Source organism: Corapipo altera, unplaced genomic scaffold, assembly GCF_003945725.1.
Source record: "Corapipo altera isolate COAL_440 unplaced genomic scaffold, ASM394572v1 201, whole genome shotgun sequence".
NCBI classification, from domain to species: Eukaryota; Metazoa; Chordata; class Aves; order Passeriformes; family Pipridae; genus Corapipo; species Corapipo altera.
Genome location: NW_020884940.1, coordinates 3,136,089 through 3,159,749, shown reverse-complemented (window position 1 = coordinate 3,159,749; position 23,661 = coordinate 3,136,089). Strand labels below are relative to the sequence as shown.

The 23,661-nt window shown below is 51.9% G+C and overlaps 2 protein-coding genes and 1 non-coding gene across 10 annotated transcripts in view; all 3 read right to left on the bottom strand.

Moving 5' to 3' along the window:
• RCC1 (regulator of chromosome condensation 1) overlaps positions 1-2,812 on the bottom strand; it is a 9,144-nt gene extending 6,332 nt beyond the window's left edge. The window contains exons 1-3 of the mRNA XM_027661184.1: positions 2,764-2,812; positions 2,324-2,367; positions 1,867-1,912 (exon numbers count right to left, since the gene is read on the bottom strand). Coding sequence (XP_027516985.1) covers positions 1,867-1,900 — 34 coding nt within the window. The 5' untranslated portion in view covers positions 1,901-1,912; positions 2,324-2,367; positions 2,764-2,812. The remainder of the gene's footprint in view (positions 1-1,866; positions 1,913-2,323; positions 2,368-2,763) is intronic.
• LOC113955695 lies at positions 2,479-2,684 on the bottom strand. The gene has a single exon (XR_003530621.1). It is a non-coding gene; the product is annotated as a small nucleolar RNA SNORA73 family (small nucleolar RNA).
• A 541-nt stretch (positions 2,813-3,353) lies between the features above and the next one.
• Positions 3,354-23,661, bottom strand: part of PHACTR4 (phosphatase and actin regulator 4) — a 64,971-nt gene continuing 44,663 nt past the window's right edge. For 6 of the 8 annotated variants that reach the window (XM_027661180.1, XM_027661181.1, XM_027661176.1 and 3 more), the window contains 12 exons: positions 17,466-17,642; positions 16,930-17,010; positions 13,868-14,032; positions 13,392-13,751; positions 10,119-10,695; positions 9,291-9,514; positions 8,691-8,841; positions 8,048-8,103; positions 7,093-7,154; positions 6,185-6,322; positions 5,201-5,277; positions 3,354-4,659 (listed from right to left, as the gene is read on the bottom strand). In XM_027661180.1, coding sequence (XP_027516981.1) covers positions 4,644-4,659; positions 5,201-5,277; positions 6,185-6,322; positions 7,093-7,154; positions 8,048-8,103; positions 8,691-8,841; positions 9,291-9,514; positions 10,119-10,695; positions 13,392-13,751; positions 13,868-14,032; positions 16,930-17,010; positions 17,466-17,642 — 2,084 coding nt within the window. In that variant the 3' untranslated portion in view covers positions 3,354-4,643. Of the gene's footprint in view, positions 4,660-5,200; positions 5,278-6,184; positions 6,323-7,092; positions 7,155-8,047; positions 8,104-8,690; positions 8,842-9,290; positions 9,515-10,118; positions 10,696-13,391; positions 13,752-13,867; positions 14,033-16,929; positions 17,011-17,465; positions 17,643-18,412; positions 19,647-23,661 lie in introns of those variants that run through there. The other 2 variants (XM_027661182.1, XM_027661183.1) reach the window with 2 other exon arrangements.

Sequence of the window (23,661 nt, the reverse complement as noted above, 5' to 3'; positions counted from 1 at the left end):
GGAACAGGACAGAAGAATAAGTAGGACAAAAGGACAGGTAGCACAGAAAGACAGGGCAGAAGGACAGGCAGGACAAGAGGGACAGGGCAGAAACAGAAGACAAGTAGGGCAGAAGTACACGTGGGACAGAAGGAAAGGATAGGTGGCACAGAACAAGTAGGACAGAAAGGGCAGGAAAGGACAGGTGGGACAGAAGGACAGGCAGGTCAGATGGCAGGTGGGACAGGACATAGGGCACAAGGTAGGATAGGCCAGGTAGGACAAGCAGGGCTGACAACTGCCACCCTCAGACAATCTGTTGCCCCCCGGACAATAAATCCTGTTAATGTAACCCACTCTTCCTGCCTCTTAACCTCAGCAGTGCCTCCAGCCCAGGCTGAGGCAAGAGCTGCTCCCACATTTCCCAGCATCCCACTGCTTAATGTGGAAAATCCACTTTCATTCTTGAAGCAGGAACCAGACTGAGTGTCTTGGGGTGATGGGAGGACAGCAAACTTTCAAGTTCCCCCCCTTATCTAATGGGATGAATCTCCATTCCACTGATTAATTCTGCTCCAGTTAACATGCAAATCCAGCCCCGGGGGTGTTCCACACCAAGGGCCTGCAGTTTGGCATTCAAAGGCACTTTTTTAATGAAATCAAGCCCCCAGTTGCACCCTCAGCTGATTCACTGTCTCCTTTACACAGACCCAGATCCAGAGGTGCTCTGTGCAGCAACCAGGCCATCAGAAAACCCTTTTGGGAGGGGTACAACCCTGGAATATTTGTTATCCCAGGCTCATGCTGGATCTCCTCAGGAGAGCAGGGGCACATCCATCCCCTGACCCTTCGCCCGTGGATTTTATGTCTGGGGACAGGACAGCCAGGCAACTGCTGGAGGGGATTTTAAACCACTCCCCCTAGAACAGGGTGCAGAACTCGTGATCCCCCTCCCTCCTTCCCCCACAAAAGCCACACCCCCCGAGTACAAACTCCATTAACCTATCTGGGGTCAGCCCTTAATGATACTTTTTTGCCTTGATATGATCCCAAACTGAACTTTAAGTATTACCCACTCATAATTCAGATCTAACAGAGGGTTTTTACACCCTTTGGAGAGGGACACCACCACACCAGAATTCCACTTCCACACAACTGAGAAACACCCAAGAGGAGCTTTAAGTTCTCCTTAATATTGATGGATTAACCAGTAGCTCACTCACCAAGAAACACACACCAAGCCAAAGCAAATCAAGTTTATTATATTCTCTAGGGCAGCCAAGTACAGATTTAGAAGCAGCACCGGGGCAGGGCTGATTTCAGGGTTCACACACACACACACACAAACTGCTGCTCCCACCCACATCCTGTGAGCCACCCCCCCCCCTTCAGGATCAGCTTCCCTGGAATGCCCTTGGCCCACGAGGTCAGAGTGTGGCTTTTCCCTGGCAGCTGGCACTCCCTCTGGATGGGAGGGTGGTTGGCAAGTCCGGATCCGCAGGAGAGCACGTGGCTTTTTCCTCACACCCCTCTCCCCCCCCTCCCAGTTTCAGGGGGCTCCAAAAGCAGCACCTTTCACAGCTGGGCCATCCAGCCCTTTGCTTTTCCCTCGCCCTTTATTCACTCCCACCGCAGCCCACTGATTTTTCCCATGCACCTCACACACACGTGCCCAGCCCCAGGCCCTGCTCCACTCTCCCCAAAATCCAGGAGCTGCACATTCCACCAAGCGACCCAGTCACACACGTGGCCATTTCCCAGCACAAGCACATGCTCTGGAAAGCCACCAAATTTAAGTATCCCCTGCTCCCAGCCAATCAGTGCAAGAACTGGCCTTCAGCTACCACCCCTTTTAACTATTTGGGCCGATTCTCCCAATATACTCACCCTTTCCCACTAAAAATGTATTTTTTTCTGTCATCTCGCACAGTATCTGCAATATATAGGAAAATAAGATTAGTTTTCTTTTTTTCCCCACTTTTCATATAACACAAGTAAGGTTGCAAACGCATTATTAATCCCCACTTCAGCAAAGATTTTTTATTTCTTCTCTGCAAAGATTTATGAACGGAGCTTTCTTCCTCTTTTTAAAAGAGTCAGGAACCACCTTTTTTACCCACCCGTGAAACCAAAATCCAACAAAAATCTTAAAAGCTAGGAACTTTGTGTTAAGCAACACCTACATAGTCTGGATTGAAGTTTAATCACTTTAAGCCGATCCAACTGTCCCATAAGAGGTTTAGAAACTGTTAAAGCCGATTAAAAGTACATTTAAACTTTTAAGTAAACAGTGTAATTAAAGTTTAAATTTTAAAAAGAACAGAACACATATTTATGCACTTACCTTTCAGAATCGCGTTACTCTCGATCCTTCCTTAAGCTTTACAACAGGAAACGGAAAAGAAAGTGTTTTAAGGAATTGCTCGGGAGATATATTTTTTCCCCTCTCTCCCCCCCCTCTAGCCCCGCACGCGTCTCCCGCCCCATCCCGCGTGTGCGAATTGTTTCCTGCATGGTTTGTCTCCTCTGTAACGGCCCGGGGGCTCAGAGAAGCAGTAGGAATATGCAGGCTGCAGGCTCGGCGGCCCGGCTTGTTCTCCAACGTCGTGGAAGGGGACTGTACGTCACGGGCCCGAGGGCCTGCGCTCCCGTGCGCCACACGGACAGAGCCGAGAGAGAGCGACTTCTCCGGATATCCACGTTGGGTTTGGGGTTTTTATACTTATAACCCCCTAAACACCCCCCGCGCTCCGCAGAGCACACACGTGGCCACGCGATACTCACGCTGGAGAGAGCTGGGCGGGTCGGGCTGGGCAGGCGACAGCGCAACCTGTGGAAAGAGGAGCAGGCCGTGAGGGACTGCTGAGGCGCGCCCTCCGCCACGGGTAACTCACGGCCTGTTTTAGGGCTAAAAGGAGATGCGGCGTCCCTGCAGGCGGCTTCATGGCCACGAGGGCCCCACAGCACAGCGAAAGAGAGGATTAAAAATGGGTAAAAGAGGGTCAGACCTACCTGCAACACCGCCAAGCTCTCGGCGAGAAAGAGGCCGAGAACTCCCGCGCCGCGGTATTTATAGAACGTGAAAGGGGGCGTGGAAAAACGCGCATGCGCACCAAGTAGGGGCGGGGCTAAACCGTACATGGGCATGAGCAGTGAGCAAGGGGAGGGGCCAGACCCTCCGGGGTGGTGAGTAAAGGGGCGGGGCCAGCGGCGCCTGCGCAGTGGCGGCAGCGACGGTTGGAAAGGCGGGAAACCCCGCCCCCTCCGGGAGGCGCCGCCATGATGGATCCACCACCCCCCCAGCCCCGCCCCCTCAGGGGCCGGTCCCGCCCCTTCGGGCCCCAGCGGTTAAAAACACCACAAAAGCACTTTACTTTTTTTTTTTAAAAAAAATCCTAAAATACTTTTATTCCATAGTTAAAATCTGTTGCTGAGGAGACTGATATACAACGCAATGGTTTAAGTCTACAGGTGGCTGTACAGGGGGGGAGCTGTGAGGGAAGAACCTTCGCCATGTCACATATGAGGGTGCCAGGCCAAGGCTGGGGTGTTGCCACCCTGCCTGTGAACAAGGCAAACCCCCTCTCTCCATCCCCCCGCTCCCTTCCCTCACAGGTGGCATCTCACACATGGTTTAGGTTTTGTGCATAATACAGCAGTGGCCTATAACAGATTCTTTTTTTTTTTTTTTAAAACCCCACATTTGAGAAGAACTTCTTTCAGAAGAGAAATATCATCTTTTTAAGGTCACTTTTTAAACCTCTTTCTCCACTCCCTTCGACCCACACAGTGAAATTCATCAAGTTTCCAGTAGGTTTAGCTGTAAAAATGAGAAAAAAAGGCAAGTTTCAACCCTGATTTGGGAGAGTAAAAAACATCTGAGAGGAAGCCACAATAAAAAGGATTGACTACTCTCACCTTTTCCCCAAATTAAAAAGTTTTAAAAGGCAACAGTCATTTTTCTGGTTCTGTAATTTGTTAAACAATCCTAGATATCTCAAGATCTGTTATTAACATCACAGCAAGTGTGAGAGGGTGGGGAGGGAATGTTTTATACATCTGTGGTTTTTGTTGTTTTTGTTTGTGTTTTTTTTTTACAAAAAGGATGCAGCATATGTTAATACCTATACAGTTCCCTTCCAGCACAACAAACCGTTGGTCAGTAGTGATTCAGGACATTAAGGACATGACAGAAACAAGCAAAACCCCAAAAAATAACGAGTGACATGTCAGTTGTGTGCCAGGTTTCTCTGTACACAGCTAATATACACACACACGTGCTTCCAAGCACATCCTCTCCTCAGCTTCCCAACACTAGAGCTGCCTTTTTTTCTTTTTTTCCCCCCCCTTCCTCGTGGAAAAGAAGAGGAATTGCATCCCAAAAAGGAGTCTGTTCCCCTGGGCATGGTCTCCTGGCAGGGGGTTATTGCTGAGCCACACGAGGTATAGTGTCAGTTCCAGCCTGATGGCACGAGAGACGTGTTTGTTCCAGTGAAATGCTACATTCAGACAGGATTCCCCTTTCCCTGGCTGAAAGCCCTTTTCTGGACATGGTTGGAAGGCAAATCTTGGAAGAGCCAGGGTTCCACCCTCGCTGTATTGCCTAGGAGAGGGACGCAGAGAACTTCCAGGCCTCTCGGGTCTCTTGCTCCCTTCTTGGAAGATTATGGTCGATGGTACCTGAAAGCCAAGTGAAAAATCTGAGTGTTGTCCAGGTTAAATGGTTAGATGGCCAAAGAGGGTAAACTGAATTATCTCAGAGCTCCCAGCCCTCGGGGAAGCTGTAAACATCAAACAATTTCACCTTCTGTGCTCTGCAAACAACTCCACCTCACAAAGCTGGAAGGAAAAGAATCCCTTGGGCCACAATTCACAGGTGACTTCACAGATAATATCCCAGCTCATTACCAAGGTGTTTTGTGGTTGTGGCTTCTCTAGCCCCAGAAAAGTCCACTCCAGCTGCAAGGTCACACTGGTTTCAGATGCATGGCAAACCAGCCACTGGTCACTTGGAGTTTCCAGGATGGAAGCCCCAATTTTTTAAGGAAAACCAACCCACTTTGTGTCTGCTACTGCTCCGATCGCCCCTCACCACCAAGGCAGGAGGGGACGTTCAGTCTCCCATTTCTGCACAGACAATTTTTCTGCTCCTCAGCACAGCACCCAAGGGTAGAACTCTAACAGCTCCTACAAGACAAACTCTTGAGTAACATGTTCTCACCTCGTGAACTGCTTGCTCTCCTCATGCACTTCCATCTCAGAGCTCTTAAACTCATTCAGCTCCTTCCTGATGGCCGCCTGCACAGAGAGGGAGATTTTTTTTTGAGAAAGGAAAGGGCTCAGGTTGCAGCAGCCACACCAGCTTTGGCAGTTCAGTTCACACTAAACTGAATTTAATCTGCCCCACCTCCTCCACCTCAGGGCTGGGCAGTCCCACAGGTGGCCAGGGAGGACAAGGACAGACTTCCCTGCCAGCTTTTTGCCTGAGCCTGCAAGGAACAACATTCCTCTGACCCGTGTGTCCAGGAAGGGAATGGAGCTGGGGAAGGGTCTGGAGCACCAGGAGTGATGGAGGGAGCTGGGGGGTCTCAGCCTGGAGAAAAGGAGGCTCAGGGGGAACCTTCTTGTGCTCTACAACTCCCTGACAGGAAGGGGGTCGGGTTCTGTTCCCAGGGAACAAGACATAGGATGAGAGGAAATGGCCTCAAGTTGCACTAGGGGAGGTTTAGATTGGATATTAAGGAAAATTTATTCACCAAAAGGGTTGTCAAGCCCTGGAAGAGGCAGCCCAGGGCAGTGGTGGAGTCACCATCCCTGGAAGTGCTCAAAGAACACGTGGATGTGGCACTTGGGGACATGGGTTAGTGATGAACATGCTGGTGGCCAGGTCAAAAGTTGGACTCCATGATCTCAGAGGGCTTTTCCAACTTAAACCATTCCATGATTTTATGATTCTTACATCACTCAGAAGCTGATGCAGAGGCCATGCTGCCCTGCAGCCCCTGCCCCCCTGGGCTCCACCTCACCATGAGGCAGCAGGAAGCAGAGCTGGGACAGCACACACGAGTAAAGGGACACTGGTGGTGCTCGGTGGGAGGGCAGAGGGAAAGATGAAGAGGTGAAGCAAGAGGAACAGAGCAAATCTCCTTGGCTCCCACCCTGGTGTAGCTCCCCTCCCCACCTGGGGCCAGGACACTCCCTGTACCTTGTCAGCTGGTGTCAGCTTTGTCCACGGCTTATCCGCTCGTCGGTCATAGTCCTGAGCATCTGTTACTTCCACGTATTCATTAAACCTCAGGATCTTCCTGGCCTGCAGCTCTGCCACCGTAGGCCTTTGGCTAAGCTGAACACCAGCAAGAACAAAGGAGGTTAGTCTGAGCCTTGTCCACGAAGCAGATCAGGGCTAAGCACCCTGAGCAAAACTAAAACCAGTTCCCTCACTGGGGCTGAGCCACAGACACTGCCAGGTCCTGCTCACATCCTGCAAGGGAGCAGGCAAACCCTCTTACAGACTGGATGTTCCCATTTGAATCATCAGGCCAGGATAGGGCAGGACCCAGGACACATTGCCACAAAGAAGTAAGACAAAAGGCTTGGGAGTATCTATTAAACGGTGAGCCCTGCATGACACCCCTCAACTCAACCCCAGCAATGGCAACACTCACATTTCACACCCACAGGCCCCGAGGAAGCTTTTCCCAGCCATGAGTAACAATCCCAAATAACCCGGACGTAACAGCTCAAAGCAGCTGTTTGCTCTGCTCAGCTCCCACACCGCTGCTGCTTCAGAAATGAGTTTTAGGGAGCCTGGTGTGAGCCGTGGCCACTGAAGAGCTGTGTTAGAGCAGAGAGCTTTGCTGGCCTGGCAGGTGCCAGGTGCCAAATTTAGTTCTTGTCTCTCTCGTTGCGCCCGCTGCCAGCTCAGATCTGTCACTGCCAACGGCGCCGGCGGCTCCCCGTGGGTGACAGCCCACGTGCCAAAGTCCCCGCAGCCCGGGGGCGCTGGGGACACTTACACAATGGCCCCGTGACTGCCCCCACAGCACGGTGCCCACGCCGTGCCCGTTGCCACCAGCCCTGCCAGGTGGCCGTCACCACGGGGGCCAACAGTACCTTTCTGGTGAGCCGGCGCTTGATCTCGCGCTTCTCAGCTTGACGGTCAGCTTCATTCTTTGCTGCCAAGGGGGGGAAAAAAATACATTTTTCATGTAAGCATCGGGCTTTGGAAAGGGAATTCAGGGTTTGAACGAAGCAGAGTGTGGAGCTGCATTGGATTATCTACACATCTGAAGGCTCACTGTGGCATGTCTGCACTTAGGACGGGCACAGAGCGCAGCCCAACTCAACACAGAGTCACCTCCTGGACTATGAGGGGCCATACAGCCCTTAAACAGCACCACTGAGTCATTCTCATGTTAAAGACTAAGGCCTATGTTGCCAAAATACATCCCAGCCACTCTGTAGCTCGGTCCTCCCCAAAGCTATTAAGAGTTTAAAAGAAAATAACAGCACAGATAAATATTTTAAATGGAAACTTCCTGAACTGACATTTCCCTTTCCTCACGATGTTTATTTAAAACTTTTGCAGAACAAGATATGGCCAAGAGAAACAGCCCTGAGTGAGCGATGCACTGCTGCTTTTGGGATCATGCAGTGCAATGCTGTAATGTCTGGACCACAAATGAAAGTCCAGCCCAAACAAAACACCTTTCACAGCCCTTGCTGGGTAACAGCAGAGTCTGAACCAGCTCACACACTCTGAGGTGCCAGGCAGGAATGGCTGGAGTTGGAAGGGACATCAAAGATCACCTGCCATGGGCAGGGACACCTTCCACTAGCCCAGGTTGCTCCAAGCCCCGTCCAACCCGGCCCTGGACACTTGCAGGGATGGGGCAGCCACAGCTTCTCTGGGCAACCTCTGCCAGGGCCTCCCCACCCTCACAGGGAAGAATCTCTTCCCAAAATCTAATGTAAACCTGTTTCAGTTTAAAACCATCCCCTCCCAATGAACTGAGACATTACAGGCAAACGCTGCATTTCTCAGGACCCCCACACAAGTGCTACTCACGCTGCAGGATGTTCCTCTGCTCCAGCTCTTCTGCTGTGGGTCTCTGGCTCAGTCGCCTGAAAAACGTGTGACAAGTGCATTATGTTGTATCTGGTCACTCCTCAGCAGGGGATGAAGGACACAACTGCCTGGTTTTGGTGCTCTGGAGAGCCTCCTCCACACCCCTCATTCGCCAGCGGGGATCACAGCTGCCCTGTTTGTGCTCTGCTCTGCTCAAACAGCTGCTCAGTCACCAGCACAGCTCTGGGAAGGGCTATGGACCCTCAGAAAGCAGTTGTGCAGGGAACTCAAGCACAGAGCGGAGCCTGGACTGTCACCAGCTTTATCCACCCACCCTTCACCCATCCACACCTTTCTACATCATCTGTATTTTACATTTCTGCAGCCCTTGAGATTTTCCCTTCCCGTTCCACTTAACCTCTGGAAACAGGGGCCTGTCAGGGGCTATTGCTCAACTCCAAGAGGAACTCCCAACTTTCCTAAGCAGGGAGGAACAGCAACACTCATCCTCCCAGCCCTGCTCCAGCTGCCGTGCCCAGCCACCCACCCTATTCCAGCACAGGCTGCTTAGACAAGGCACCAGCTTTGCCCATTCCCACCCCAGCCAGCAGTTCAGACAGAACACCCTCCTTGTTCTCTGTACCTGATGAGCGTTGTCCCGATCTGGTGCCGGATCTCATTCCACTCCTCCTTGCTCTTCCGAGGGAAGACAATCTTGTCCTCCTGCGGCGCGGTCGCGTTCCCCAGCTTTATAGCCAGCGTGTCTTTCCTCTTCACCTTGTTGGCCAACGTGCCTGCGGGGAGGGAGAGCAATGGGTTGCAGCTCAAGGCTGCAGAGCCTGAGCACAGCGATCCCAGCCACGATCCCTGGCAGTTGTGTTCCCCCTGAGGGAGAACCGTCCTCTCTCCTCGTGTTTCCCAAGCTCTGTGCTACACAGCAGCATCCAGCGCTCCTGTGTGACGCCACATGCTCACCTAAAGCTGTCCCACCTGAGGGGCTGGGACAGCACAGGCTGCTGCAGGAGCCATCTGCAACTGGAGGGGTGCACTCAGCAGGTGAGAGCACAGGTTTGGCTGCAGAGCCTTGCCAAAAGCGAGGCAGAGGACATGTGGTACATCATGAAACTGAGAACCAGCTGCTCTGCAGCGCTGTGGGAACCAGCTCTTTGATCCAGAGCTCACTACAGCCAGGCACGGGTTCAGCAGAGAAATAAAAAAGCCAGCTGCAATGTCAAAGCCTTACTGTTATGGCTTTCATCTTCCTCCTCATCCTCGTCATCTTTGTACAGGATGGGCCCCTCCGAGTCAGAGTCGCTCATCCCTTCGTCTCCTTCCTGCTCCTCTGGCAGGACCTGGGGTACCAGCTTGGGGATGACTGTGACAGATGGCACATCTCCAATATATACACGAGGACCCGGATTCTGCTCCTCTTCCTGGTCTTCTTCTTCCTCTTCCTCATCGTCTGGACTAACAAGAAGCACACTGTTACACCTCTTAACACATGGCACAGGGGCTGGGGAAGATCCCTGGGATCAACAACTCTCCCCAAGGGAGCCCAGGAAACAGAGGTGCAAGAGCCATCCCAGGATCCTGCACTGTCCCCTCTCCCCAAAGCACAGGGAACTCTGGCAGAGAAAATGCCTGAGGCAGGTTCTGCAGAACCAAACAGCCCTCTGACCCCACTACTTTGGGACTTGCAGGTTCAGCTCTGCTATAACAAGACAGTCCTTTTCCCACTTCAGTTTTGCAAAATGAGAGGCTAAGGAAGGCCACAAATGGATGGAATCCAAGACCTTGTTTTGTCTTGGTGCAATAAAGACAGGCCAGGCCTGGATTCCTGGCATCAGCCTGTGTTTGCAGTCTGGAACCCATTTCCCTTTGTGAGCAGTAAAATCCCAGAACCAGGGGTAATTTCACCGGGAAGTTGTTCTGGCCCTTAAGAGGCTGAGACACAGATTTGGCCAACACAGAAAGTGGTTTCAGCAGAGACACCAGGCCTGCCCAGAGCCCTCCTCACCACCACAGGCTCTCAGGAGCTGCCAGAGCCAGCACACGTCCAGGGGGTACTCACACTTTGAGCATCTCGATGGTGACAGGCAGAGACCTCGTCCTGCCCAGGGTGCCATTGTCATCCCCGAATCCATCGTTCTCAAAGAGCAGGGAGTGAGCCCTGTGGGACCCCTCGGGAGGGGGGGTGACGGGCAGGGGGCTGTTCAGAGCCTGCTGGATCCGGATGTGCAGCGGGATCTGGGGCAGGCGGGGCAGCACGTGGGGTTCTCCAAAGCCTTGCTCCGCTGTCCTCTTCAACACTTCCACGGACCTGAACTCTTCCGGGGGAGGAGGGGTCTCGCTGGGCAGGTCCAGGGAGCGCGGGGGGTCCAGGGTGGGGGTAAGGGTGGGCAGGGGCATGCGTGGGGGCTCGGGGGGCACGTGTGTGGGCAGGGGCGGTGAGGGCGAGGGCGGTGGGTGAGCCGAGCTCATGTGCAGCGGGATTGGCGCCGGGCGAGTCGCCGTCCCCGTCCTGTCGTTGAGGGGCTTGGAGGGGACAACCTCTGAGGGGTTGTTGGGCACGATGCCCCTCTTCGGGGGGAGAGGAGGGGAAGGCTTGGACAAGGCGGTACCACTGTTCATTGCTTGGGAAAGTTCAGCTGGAAATAAAAACCACAAAAGCCACGGTGTTTAACGGGGAATTTTCCAGGTACCCTTCAGCAGTGTGGAAGAAGCACGGCCAGGCAGAGCCCAGGACTGAGCAGACTCTGCTGCTTTTTACTGGAACGCGGTGCCAGAAATAACCAGGTTGCAAGGCTCTAGTTTGTCCTTCCTGCAGCAAAGGTAAGACTTGGGAGAGCAGCCAAAAACGAGCAGGCTGGGAGAGATCCTGCTGCTCTGGAGAGAGAGGAATGGCACCAGCCCTCAAGTGACAGCACAGGGAGCTCGCCCAGGAACGCGGGCACTTTATGGCTGTATTTACACCAACAAAGGAATCTGACACATCCAGGACACCCTAGACTCCAGCTGTGTTAACAGCTCCCCTGCACATTAAAAGAACTTTTGGGGAAGTCTCAAAAAGTCCTAAAGTCCTACCTTTTGCTCAAAGGCAAAAGTCAGCAGAGCTGCAGGTAGCAGTGTGCTCCTCCCACTTCCACTCACCCATCAGACCCAGCCCGAGAACACCCTGCTGGGCCAGCAGCTCCTCAGGATGAGATTCCTATTCTACTCCCTCTGAACTCTGTTCCTTAATGCCCAAATAAACTACAAAATAACTAGCAAAACTTCCCAAAATACCTAAAAGCCTTGAGCCTACATATCTGCTGTGTGATGGAGGAGAGAGGGAGAAATGGAGGCAGAGGAAATGCCTGCAGTGGGCAACCTCAGGTTCCTCAAACCCCGCTCCACTCCTAGGGAAGAAACTGCACCAGTGAAGACAGCTCTTCCCTTAGGAGTTTGCAGCCTTTAACATCCACGTATCCATGGCTCCTGGGGCTTGGAAAGGCTTTGCCTGAAGCGGGTGAGACTCGCTGCTCGTTCCCCCGGAGGGGGTGATGTGACACACCCATGTCGTGACACACCCATGTCGTGACACACCCGTGTGCCCGGCGCGGAGCCGGGAGGAACCCGCAGCGCAGGCACCGCGAGAGGGTGCTGCGAGCAGGAGGGAGCGTTCCGGAGATAAGGCCGCATAGCGGGAGAGAGGTGGGCACATTTTTGGGATGTTTAGCATTTTCAGACTTTCCCCTCGTAGATTAAGGGCAAGATTGTGCAAAACACCGAGTGCCCTCAGCTCCAGCCCAGGGGGCTCCAGTGTCTCCTGAAACATGCCCTGGGGCTGCTGCCAAGCTCTGGGACAGCAGGACAGCACCCTGTTCCCTGCTTGCTCGTTCAAGCTGCTGCTGAATAAATTCCCACTCCCCAGGCGGCTTTCCTGAGCCTTATTTTCAGCTGCTGCATCAGACACAAGAACTGCTCTGAGAATGAGCATCATCAGGAATTTTAGGACAAAGGGGTGACCTTTCCTCTCCCCTCCCTTCCCCTGTTGGCTGTTGGGAAAAAGCAGGATGGCTCTGAACAGATGTTGGACACACTCCTGCCTCCAGCCACACTTCTCGTTCCACAAGTACCTCCTGCAATTAGCACTGGGGCATTTCAAATGCCATCTGCAGCGTGTGCAAGCAGCTTAAAGAAAACAAGAAGGTATTTCATGGAGTGCTCGGGCATGGCCAGGCTAATCAAGCTGGTCTGGCACACTGGAGTGTTTAACACCATTATCAAGGTCACTTGCAAAACCTGCCAGAGCAAGGTGAGCCCCGAGCAGAGCAGAGCCATCAGCTCACACTGAAAGCTCAGGCTACTTCAGATGGCAACTTGCACATCCACCACTGCCTCCCAAACCACACCTGGGTAACGCCTCCAGTTTCTGTGATAACAGTGCAAACCTGTGGGACTGATCTTCCCAGGAGCCTCCCTCCTCCTCTGTGTCCAAAGATTAGGAGGTGTCTGTGACAGAACTGTCTGAGGTACAAACAGACTGCATGGAAGTCATCCCAGCTCTCAACGTTGCATCTTTAAGACCCCCCAGAACTCCTACAGAGAGCAGAGACTACACGAGCTTAAAGAAACTCTCCCCCAAATCTTCTGCTTAGAAAAGTAACAGAGATAAAGACATTTAATTCTCTAAGCGGGAAGATTCAGCTCAAATTACAGTTGAGCTGATTTATCCATGGGACAAGACTTAAGGGCAAGACTAATATGGCAATATCCCAGCTACAGACCTTAGAGGAGGTGCCTGAGTAGAACCAGGGAAGCCTGAAGTATCCCTGCCAGATCCTGGCCTCTCTGCACTAAGTGGAAACCACATGGCCCTGCAGTGACAGCCATGACAGACATTTTTTGGTGTGATATGCATTTTTCTGGTTAGTTTGTTGTTTTTTTTCTTTCCCAAAACCAGCTGAAAGCAGGAATTGTCCCTGACCACAGTCTTGCAAAGCAAAATCTCATCCACCATCCCCCAATCCTGGCTGAATCCCAGCCCTCAGCAAAGCATCAACATTCAGACACTGCCTTAGAGCTGACAGAGGAAAAGCAGGCAGGGACTCCTTCCTGCAGGTAGCTGTTGGGAACAGATTGGATGGCTCACAGCAGAGGACTCCAGTAATTACACTGTTCCCAGCACACGTGTGTCCTGGCTAAACACTGGCAGATCCAAGTCCAAACTGGACTGTTTCCAGGAGAAATGGTCAGACACTCATGATAGAACTAAAAATCTTCCCTTATGAAGGGAAGAGAGTCTTGGAGCAGTGGCTCCAGGACATCCCAGGGTACAAAAATCAGCTCATGGGTCACTTACCTATTAGTGAGTTGCTATTTCTGTTGACAGGTTTGGGTGGGGGGACAGGAGGCTGTTTGGCAGGAGCTGTGCTGGTTGTACTGGTGGGAGCAGTAGTGTTGGCACTGGCAGGAGCAGGGAGCAGAGTCCTGGGGGCTGGGGAAGGGGCAGCTGTGGGATTGACTGTCTTTGCTGCAGTGGGGGCTGTGGTGGAGGGGGCAGTTCTTGCAGAGCTGCTGGCGGGCGTTGGATCCTTCGCCTGCGCCTCGTTTGCCTCCTGGGAGGTGGAGGGAGGTCTTTTTGGAGGAAGGAGAGGCTGTCTGGGAACATGTGGCTCCTGAGGTGGTTCCAGTTCAGGCCCAGGGTGGTTGCTGGAGGAGCCTGCAAAGGGAGACAGCTCAGTTTAAGGGACTGGAGAGTGGAAACAATCAGATGGGAATTCAAAACTGGTCCCGGGATAACCTAAACCCCGATTTTGCACGTATCTGGTTTCTTACCCTGCCTCTTTTTTGGTTCCTCTGCTGGAACAGGCTTCCTAAGGCTGGAGGGCTTTGTGGTCTCTTCCTCCTGGCTGGGCAGGTCACAGACCCCGGGCCCACTGATGGGGACTGTGTGGCCATTCTTCAGTGCAGGGGGGTTCAGCTTCTCTGGCTCTTCACCATCTGCAAGGGGATGGGAGGGGAGAGAAGCAAAGAGTAAACACTCAGAAGGCAGGAGAGAGGAGAGCTGGCTGAGCTGACTGAACCACCACAGAGCCACACCAACTCCTCTGAAGCAGCTGGTCTTCAGTCACCTTCTGCACAGGAGAGCACAGCAACCACCCAGCTGGGGCTGGGAGCCCTTGATTTCATTGTCAACAACTGTACAGCTCTGTATTATCCCATCAAAGGTTTTTCTTCTTCCTGTCCTGCCCTTCCTCCTGGTGTGCCCAGTGCTGTACCACAGCCCAAAGAAGTTGTAACTGCAGTCAAAATACTCCAGCAGCTTTTGTATCCACCCACCATCACAGAGCGGCCACCAATTCCCTGCTGCAGTAGATTCCAACACGAGCCAGGGCATCTATTGCACATGCAATAATAGATTTTGATAAAGTCTTGAAGTTACTGGAAGCACTTCTGGTTTTCTTCTGTTTCTACTCTGAATTTGGCACAAAAACCAGTGCTCTACCCAAAACATTCTGCAGCAAGGCAGAATTCCTCACTTTACCTTTGTTTTAATCAGATGTAATGATACAGCTCCAGAATCTGATGTAGCTCCCCTTGGCTACTTCTGCTTTCACAGATTCTAGCATGGAGTTTCCCCAAGGTCAGAAGCAAAACCTCTTTTGGAAAAAGTTCCACTTTCCAGCCCTTTAAACCCCGTGAGGAAATACTCAACCATTCTTTGCAACTGCCCTGACAGGACAATCTCTCGATGATGTTATTCCCAATATGAGACTTCAGCACTCACTCTAATGGGACCTTGCCCATTTGGATTGCTTTCCAACTCAAGAAAACTTGGATATATCATCAATTTGATTAAAAATCCTTTCAGTCTACCCCTCTCTGAACCAACTGGTGGCATCAAGGCCCCCCAGACTGCAGACCCCAGCACACCCTGCTGCTCTGATTTTCGGTCATTTATTCCATTGCCCTCTTTACCTTTCCTCTCTCCCCCAAGTATTACCTCCCCTTCCCCAACCTGGTGTGATTCAGAAGCTGAAAGCAAAGCTGCCAAGGAGCCAAAAGCTCCACAGGATTTCTTTTCCACGAGAAGCAGCCTGGGTTCCTGGGAGGAGCTGGCAGACGGCGCTGCCTCGCTCGCTCACTGCCCTTCCCTGAAATGCAGGAAGCACAGACAGCAACAAGAGGGAGTTTCCTCCTCAGACAGGGCTGAAACTCAAGGCATGAGCCAGAGGTTTTTATAGAGCTGCTACTGGTTATCCAAAGTTTTCAGCAAGGGAGGCAGGAACAGTGAGATCCAGCTTTCCTTACCACTCAACCCTGCCTGCCCTTCTCAGCTCCCGACGGCTTCTCGCACCACCTCCCTCCTAACTTCAGCTCCAGTGGCCTCCTTCAAGGTCAGGAGATCCAATGCCAGCTCCTTTTCCTTACTCTGAGCCCAGTACCCACAACCTGGGGCCCCGAGAGCAGCAAGGCCTCCTCTCCCAGCCTCACCTCCACCACACCACCTCCTTCCCTACCTCCTCACTTCCTCATCTCAAAGGGTTTCCAGCATTTTAACCCCGCTAAGAACTCGCCTAAGAAAATTAACTGACCTTGTAAGAGCAGCTTTTAGAACTGCAAGCAAACACAATAACCCACCCTCACGTCTTATGACTGCCCAAGTGCCTTAAACTCCCAGGAGGGATTTAGATAATGCGCCTCTAATCTGCCCCTCCTGCCAGCACCCACTGCTCCCTCGTGCTGGGGGTTTGCACTTTGGCCACATTACACCCATCTTCTGCTTCTAAAAGCAGAGCAGATGACTCAAAGAAGAAAATAATTCCACCCCTAAGCCAGGCTTCTGTTACACCCTTACAGCGTGGACGATCTCGCTCTCCTCTGCCATCTCCAGTTGGAAGTTTGGTGCCCAAAGTCTTTGATGTCTCTTCCAGTTTCATCCTGTGACCTCACACCTTCCTGTACCCGGTGAACTCTTCCTCCAGCGCTGCACTGACACCCTTGGGTGGGTGTAGAGGCAGCATTACAGCAAAGCTGTGTCAAGACTCTTTCTCTCAGGTTTGCTTTCGGTGGTTTGGTCTGAAAACCACTTTTTCACCTCCACTTTCCCACTTCACAGCTTTCTTAGAATGAAATCTGCACTAGGCTGAGGCTGTCTCTGCAGTGTGTCTCTTGAGGTGCAATTACACCCTAATCCAAGGACCATGATCCCACCCAGACAGGTGGGCTGCCACCCCACCTCACCTTCCTGCCCCCTCCCGTGAACCCACACCACCCAACTCACAGCCAGGTGACTCAGGGGTGATCTGAGAACTTATTTTGGCAGCATGATCCAACTCAGAGACAGCAGGGATGACACAGAAGGGGATCGGACTTCTTAGACTTAGATTAAAGCAGGGCAAGCTTTAATAAGCTTAGTGGTGACAATGACACCACACCACGAAGCATCTTTTGGAGGAAATGCAGCTCAGAATTCATTCATTTTTGACTCTTTTCCCAGCTGGGGCCACAGGGTCAGCACCTCTCCCCTAGTGCCATTGGGAATGTGATTGGAACAGCTGGAAGTTGGTGAGTGACAGCAGAGGTTGGCAGGACAGGACAAGGGATCTGGAGCAGGACAGGTAGGGAGGGACAGGATGGGAAGTGAGCCACAGCACAGCCTTCCCACCCTGGAATGTGTCCAAGACAGGCAATGAGCTTCCTCAGCAGCATCTTCCTCCCTGAGCAGGCTGTGAAAAATCAGTGTGTGAAAGTCAGACCAGAGAAAGCACTGAAAAGGGTAAAACAGACAGGAACCACAGCAAAGAGCCCTTCAATTTGTGTCCCAAGGGTGAGGTTTGGCCAGAGGAAGATCAGCTACACAGACACAGACAGGAGAAGTTGGTTTGCAGACTCACCCTGCTCAGGCTCTTCCAACAGAACCCCTCTTTTTACCAGCTCCTCTCTTGGCTTTCGCATAGAAATCTTTCGTTCTAAAACTGATATTAAATTGAAAAAAGGCACTCAGAAAACAGGGCAAGCTAGAAGTTCAAGATGATAATTTATTTTTTTTTTTTAAGGGATCCTCTGGAGGAAATAAAAGGGCTTCAAATTTCACTGGTTTTGCATGGATTAAGAGGAGGGAGGAGGGACTGCACGTTCAGGCCTGCACTTCACACCACACTGGTGATCGTGGAGCGATCCCTCCCTCCCCACAGCTGCTTGGGGAGGCTCCTTGCAAGAAAGGAATTTATTTGTCTGAAACTACAGCTCCATGGCAAGGTGTTTGTGGAGAGATTGCAGGTGCCAGCCCATCACCACAGTCACACTTTTGGTTCTGACACATGCCAGCACCCAGGCTGGTGACAGCAAGCCCTTCTCAGTGGCCAGATGGCTCGTGGCAGGTTTCTCTGTGGAGGAAGGGATGCCCACCCAGCCCCCCTAGTTACTTTACCTTCTGAAGTCTCCTTAAATTTGTCGCTGCTTTTCTTTTTCCTCCACTTCCAGGGTTTGAAGATCTTGCCAAAGCTTGAGAACTTGCTTTTCCTCTTCGTAGGGGGTGTGGTGTCACCCGATTCCAAAACATCTACCCCCATGCTGCCATCACCCGGGGTGTGATCCACCTCCTCGGCTGCAGGAGGAAAAGAAGGAAGAATTATAAAAGAGGGGAAAAAACTAAAGAATTATCTCTGTGCTGCAGGTAACAGCTGCCACCTCCCTCCAGCCCACCCCACACTGGGAAACAGCAGAGCATGTTCATGCAAAGAAAGGAGCACAACTCCATCCACGGCTCCGTGCAACCCTCACATCAGCTCAGGAAGACGTGACAGGGGCTTCCAGTGTTAACAGGGCAAAAGGAAACTGATAAGGGGCTTCCTGAGACAAGGATTACAGAATTCCAGAATCAATTAGGCTGGAAAAGACCTCCAGGATCAAGTCCAACCTGTGCCCGATGCCCACCTTGTCCCCCCAGCCCAGAGCACTGAGTGCCACGGCCAAGGCCTTCCTTGGGCACCTCCAGGGGTGGGGACTCCACCACCTCCCTGGGCAGCCCCTTCCAGTCCCTGACAACCCTTTCTGTAAAGAAATTCCTCCTGATGTCCAACCTGACCCTCCCCTGGCACAGCCTGAGGCCGTTCCCTCTCCTCCTGTCCCTTGTTCCCTGGGAGCAGAGCCCGACCCCCCCCCGGCTCCCCCCTCCTGTCAGGGACTTGCAGAGCCAGAAGGTCCCCCCTGAGCCTCCTTTTCTCCAGGCTGAGCCCCCCCAGCTCCCTCAGCCACAGATTAGTTTAATTTTGCAGCATCACAGCTTTGCCCACAAAACACAACCAACCCCCTTTTGCTGGACACAAGTCACAACACGAACACAAACACCTTCCAGCCCACCAAGCTGACACTCACAACTGTCTGCACACCCCAAGAATCACCAGACCCATTCCAGCAGCTGGATGTGCTACAACTCAGCCTCTCGGATTTTTCCCACTATAAATAAGGGCAGCAAAGCTGGCCAAGAGCAACAGCTCCACAGGAAAGGGACACAATACAGGCCCCCGCTCCACCTACTGCCCTGGAGTCCCTGGAGAACAACACAAGAAGGACACGGAGGTGGGAAGGGACATACACACAAAAAAGAAAAAGCCACAACACCCAACTCAAAGAAAACCACTTTTGAAGCAGAACCAGAGCACGAAAACACTAATCTGGGGACTGTCGATCCTGATGTTGCTGTTCTGGGGGTATTTGATGGAACATGAGGGAACACTTACAATCAGCACAATCCAGCACTGCCTGCAAAAAAATAAATCAGTGCACACAAGCTAAGTGAAGCCAGCTGGTGCCTGCTCATGGCAGGATTTACAGAGCCGCAATCCCTCGCCTTCTAAAGGCAGGAACACGCGAGATCCATCGCAGAGCTCCGTGGAAAAAATCCTATGGAAAAAATCCCCCAGCCCTGCCCGACACCACACGTGGCAGGCTGGGGTGTCCTGGTACAAACTGCGCCCCTGTGTCGTGTTTTGGAGCCTCCAAGTCAGACGTTGTGGAGCTTGGGAGAACAGCAGAGCTTTCAGTCAACTGCAGAGAAGCCTGTAGGACCTGCCTGCAGAACAGACAAAGCCCCGTAGGTAACATGGAAAGTTCAGCCAAGAATCCCATCTCCTGAGGGCAAGAGACTGGGAAAGGAATTTTAGGGGAAAGCCATTTTGCACATAGGATAAAGAGCTAGTAATGTATCTGCTGTATCCTACAAGTATCCACTGAGGATCCGGGCCCACATGTGAAAAAGCAGATTCCTGTCAGCTCTGGGGTGAGCACGTTCAGGGCAGGGAAAAAATAACAAACAGGAAAAAAATGAGTTGTTTGATGGAGTTCTACCCCCAACCCTGCAGTGTTTCCCAGCAGGAGATCTCAGATCCCAGGAAGGGTCAAGCACAGGGAGCCACGGCCATGGGCTCAGGAGGAGCCTGGGGACAGGCTGCAACACAGACAGACCCCAATATTCCAGTCTGAGCACACGTGAAATGGAAAAATCACTGAAAAATAGGGAAGAGAAGAACAACCGAGGGAAACCAGAGAGTATTTCAGCAGGGGGATCTCGATCATGTGAGAAGGGATGGAGGAAGGAAAGCCAGCCCAGCATTCTGGGCTGTGGAGAGGCTGGAGGGGCACGGAACTGCCGTGGAAGTGCCACTGTGCTAACCAGCCTGACAAACCCTTTCCAAAGCTAACTATGGCCATTCCAGACTCTACCCAAAATTCCTGACCCTGCCAGCTCTGTACAGGTCTCTCCTCTCACTCACAGAACACCAGATTTCACACGTGGGGGTTGATGGATTTTGTGTTGGGTTGTTGGCTGTATTTTTGTCTAAATCAGCCCCATAACAGAAAGTCCCTCACTCTGAACTGGTCAGAAGCTGGTGCCAGCCAACATTTATTTGAAAAAGCAAGATAAATTCAGCATCTGAGCTGCTTTTAAACAATAAAAAAACCCCAACCCTGGCTTCGTAACAGGAGAGAAATTGGGTGGAAAATAACACACACGATGTCAGCACCGATCTGTGATTTTTCTGCAGGGACAGAGGGAGGGTGGGTAATTGGAAATGGGGGCAAGAAAAAAAAAAAAAAAGAAAAAAGGCATTTCCAGCTCCCAGAAACCCCAGAGGAATTGTCTGGATGTTTGGAGGCACTTTCTTCAGAGACCAGAGCATTAGCCCCGGAGTTGTACATGTAATTTTAACAAACAGTATTCACTGTGTTCAACGGAGCGTTCCCAAACTTCACCAGGCAGGCACGAGCGCTTGCCAGGCACAGGCTGGGGGCTGAATGTGGATCCCAAGTGCCATCAGAGGCACCTCCCTCACCTTTCCAAGCAGAGCAATGCTGAAGGCAGTCAAACCATGCTCCCTTCACATCCATCCCTTCCCTGCTCTGAGGAATGTGCCGCTGCCACCCAAGGTGTCAGAGTACTGCACTAAGCAAAGGAAGTTATTAAAAGTAAACTCAGCCCTCGGGTCCAGGGATTAATGAAGAGCCCTCAGCACGCTGGGATGTCTCCATTTCCAATTAGAGGGAGAACAAGCAGCGTTCCCCCACCACGGTCCCCTCGGAGCAGCCGAGGAGGAGCAGGGACATGAAAGGATGAGCCGAAACTGCGGGAGACACACGATACCCCCCGAGCGGGAGCAGCTCGGAGCAGGGAGGGTGGGGAGAGCCCACATGCGATTTTTACTCCAGGCAGAACCTCTTCCAGCAGCTCCTGCAGGCCCAGGTCTGGCTGTCAAAGCAAATACCATCCCGGGGTGGAGTTTCACTGCCAGAATTGCAACCACGCAGGTGAACACGGGAGGTTTCACAACGACCTTCACACGGATCACTCGGTTCTTTTCTCTGCCTCGCTGCTCCCTCGGCCGTGTCACAACTGCTCTGAGGCTCCTGCCCAGTGTCAGGTGCTGGACAACACGAAAACACTCGGGTTTGCTGGTTTGTAATTGGTTTGTTGGTTTGTCTAACAACAGCCAGGCAAGAGGGGGAGACAGGCACACCACCTGTACCCCTTTGGAACATTAAACTGCCCAAATCATTTCCCAAACCATCCTTTTGCTCTGTGTAGAATAAAACTCGACATGTTACTAAACATCCTGGGATGCCAGGGAAGCACTTCCCTCTCCTCAATCCCCGCTGGGATTCCTTTTGTCCAGTTGTTCTGCTGACAGGAGAGCCTGTCCTGCCCTTCCCCAGCACTCTTCCCTTTTCCCATCCCTAATTACACACCGACATAGACATTTAAAGCCGTCTGTTGTGAAGCAATTATGACACTCAGTGCTAATGAGCGGGTGGGTCGGCAGCTGTAGGTGAGATTTACTGATCTGTATTCAAATAACCTCATTGTTCAGTGATTGTTCACGTTAGACAGTGCTCACATCCCCTCCAAAAAGGGCCTTCCCTTCCATTCACCGCCTGTTTCCAGCTCCAACCTCCAGGAAATGGTGTGGAGAGGACATTTCTTGGTTGTGAAGGCAGAGAATCCACCTTGCTGAGGCTGTGCCTCCTCCTGCTCTGCTCCACAAGGTACAGGAGGGTCCTTAAGCTGCTTTGCAATGCAAGGGGAAAACTTCTCCTTATCCGAGTCATGCCCTGGGAACCCGGGAAGGAACCACAGTGCAGTGCCTGGGGAAAGAAACGGGGCCAAAAAAAGGGGAACGGGACTCTGAGGGAAGGGTGGGAAGCATCAGGATGCCCTCGCCCAACCCAGCCCCTTCTCAGCACCAACGCTGTGCCCAAGAGACCAGCCTCACCCTCACCGTAGTGCCAGGCTGGAAAACCTGCTTTAAATACATGGAAGAGGTTAAATGAGGTCACACAGGCCTGGGTGAAGCCAGAGTGTCCTCATTAGAAGGTCAAGAGCTTCCCAACCAGCAGGTCCCTAAGGTGCCCCCATGCCAAAGCACGACCTTGTTTAACCTTTCTGGAAGTAGTAGTAGCACACACTTTGGAAAAGCAACCCTGGAGCAGGAAGAGCAGCACAGAGCCCACCCTGACACCAGCATGATGTGCTGAATGTTCCAGCAGAGCCCCAGTTGAGGAAAAATCTGGAATAAAATATCACTGCAAATTGAACACGTTGCTCCAGGCTCCTGGGGGGCACAGTCTGGAGCACTCAGAGCCCAGGACCCAACTGGTCCAGGGATGGAGCAATTCCCCAGCTGCCCCCTGACCAGAGCCTCCTGCCACTTCAGATCCACCCTCCCAAACACTTACACTGTCCTGATCCCCTTCCATCCAAACAAGCAGGTGAATTTGAGCTGTTTAAACAGCACATTTGTGTTAACCCAAAATGTTTAGACTGAAATAATCCTGGGAAACGTCACAAAGTTGGCACAGCCTGGACACACAAGAAGGCAGGAAGCACCAGCAGTGCCAAGCAGCTCGGGAGGCAATTCCCCATCAGTTTGCTTGGCCAGCTGGTCCCTCCAACCCTTCCCTCATGACACATTTACGCTTAAATCTTGCTGTTAAATTCCAGGTGGAGAAAAGCTCTTCTCCTTGTGGTGTTGAGCTACCCCAGTCGGGTTGTTTTGTTTCCCAGAGAAACCATTTCAAGTGGAAGGAGCCGCCTGTGGTGATGTGTCACCTGTTCCCAAAGCTCCTGTCAGGCTTGGGGCTGCCATTCCCATTAAACAGGGTGAAGCTTTCACTTCCACCACTTGCTCTCAGTGGGTCAAACCGGCGGAGCCAGGATCCCTGGGATCAATTAAAGACACCACACGTGGTCACAGCACGGACACACACACAGGACACCACACCAGGCAGCTCCCAGCAGGATCACCCACCCATAAATGTCATGGCTTAATGGTCACACCACAGTCCAGGGAGGAAAAGCCACCACATGAGCAAAGAATTAATCCCCATCTTCAGGGATCAAGCCCCAAAACATTTCGTAGAGCAAAGCGCTGCCAGCCTGGGAAAAGGCACAGCAGGGACTTCAGGGACCCACAGGAATAACCAGAAAGCATTTATTTCATTGAGGATCATCCCTCATGTGGAAAACACCTGCAACAGTTGTATGAAATATAACTGAATATATATGAAATGCACCTCTGATGCACAGTGTTAAAGAATTAAACCCAACCTGGATCTAGTGCAGAATTAGTCCTGGTGAGTTTTAAACTGTTTTAACTCAGGCCACACACCCTCAAAAGCCAGCCTGGCTCCAGAGGAGTTTTGTTTTGTTTTTAACACCATTACTTCAGCTAAAACTCCCTTCAAGATCTGAGTTACAGACCCCAAAAAAGCAAGGCTAAAGGCTGTGAATAAATCAAAGAATTGCATCCCAGATGATGACAACTCATATTATACTGGTACATGCCTGGGAGGGAAAATACTGATTTCCAGTGTTCATGAGGAACATGGCACAATCCTTTAAGGATGAAAGATCTGTGAGCCCCAGGACAGGGTTGCAGAACAGAGCTGTTAGGAGAAGACTGAGAGCTGCTTCTCTCCCCAAAACATCTCTGCAGACATCCAAGTCTAACTCCAAAAGAAGATGAGCTCACCCTGTCTGCACTACAACAGGCTCTTTGCCCCACTCCTTTTCTGAGATGTAAGAGCTGGTAAATTCCAACTTCATTAAGAGACATCCTCAGAAAGGAAAT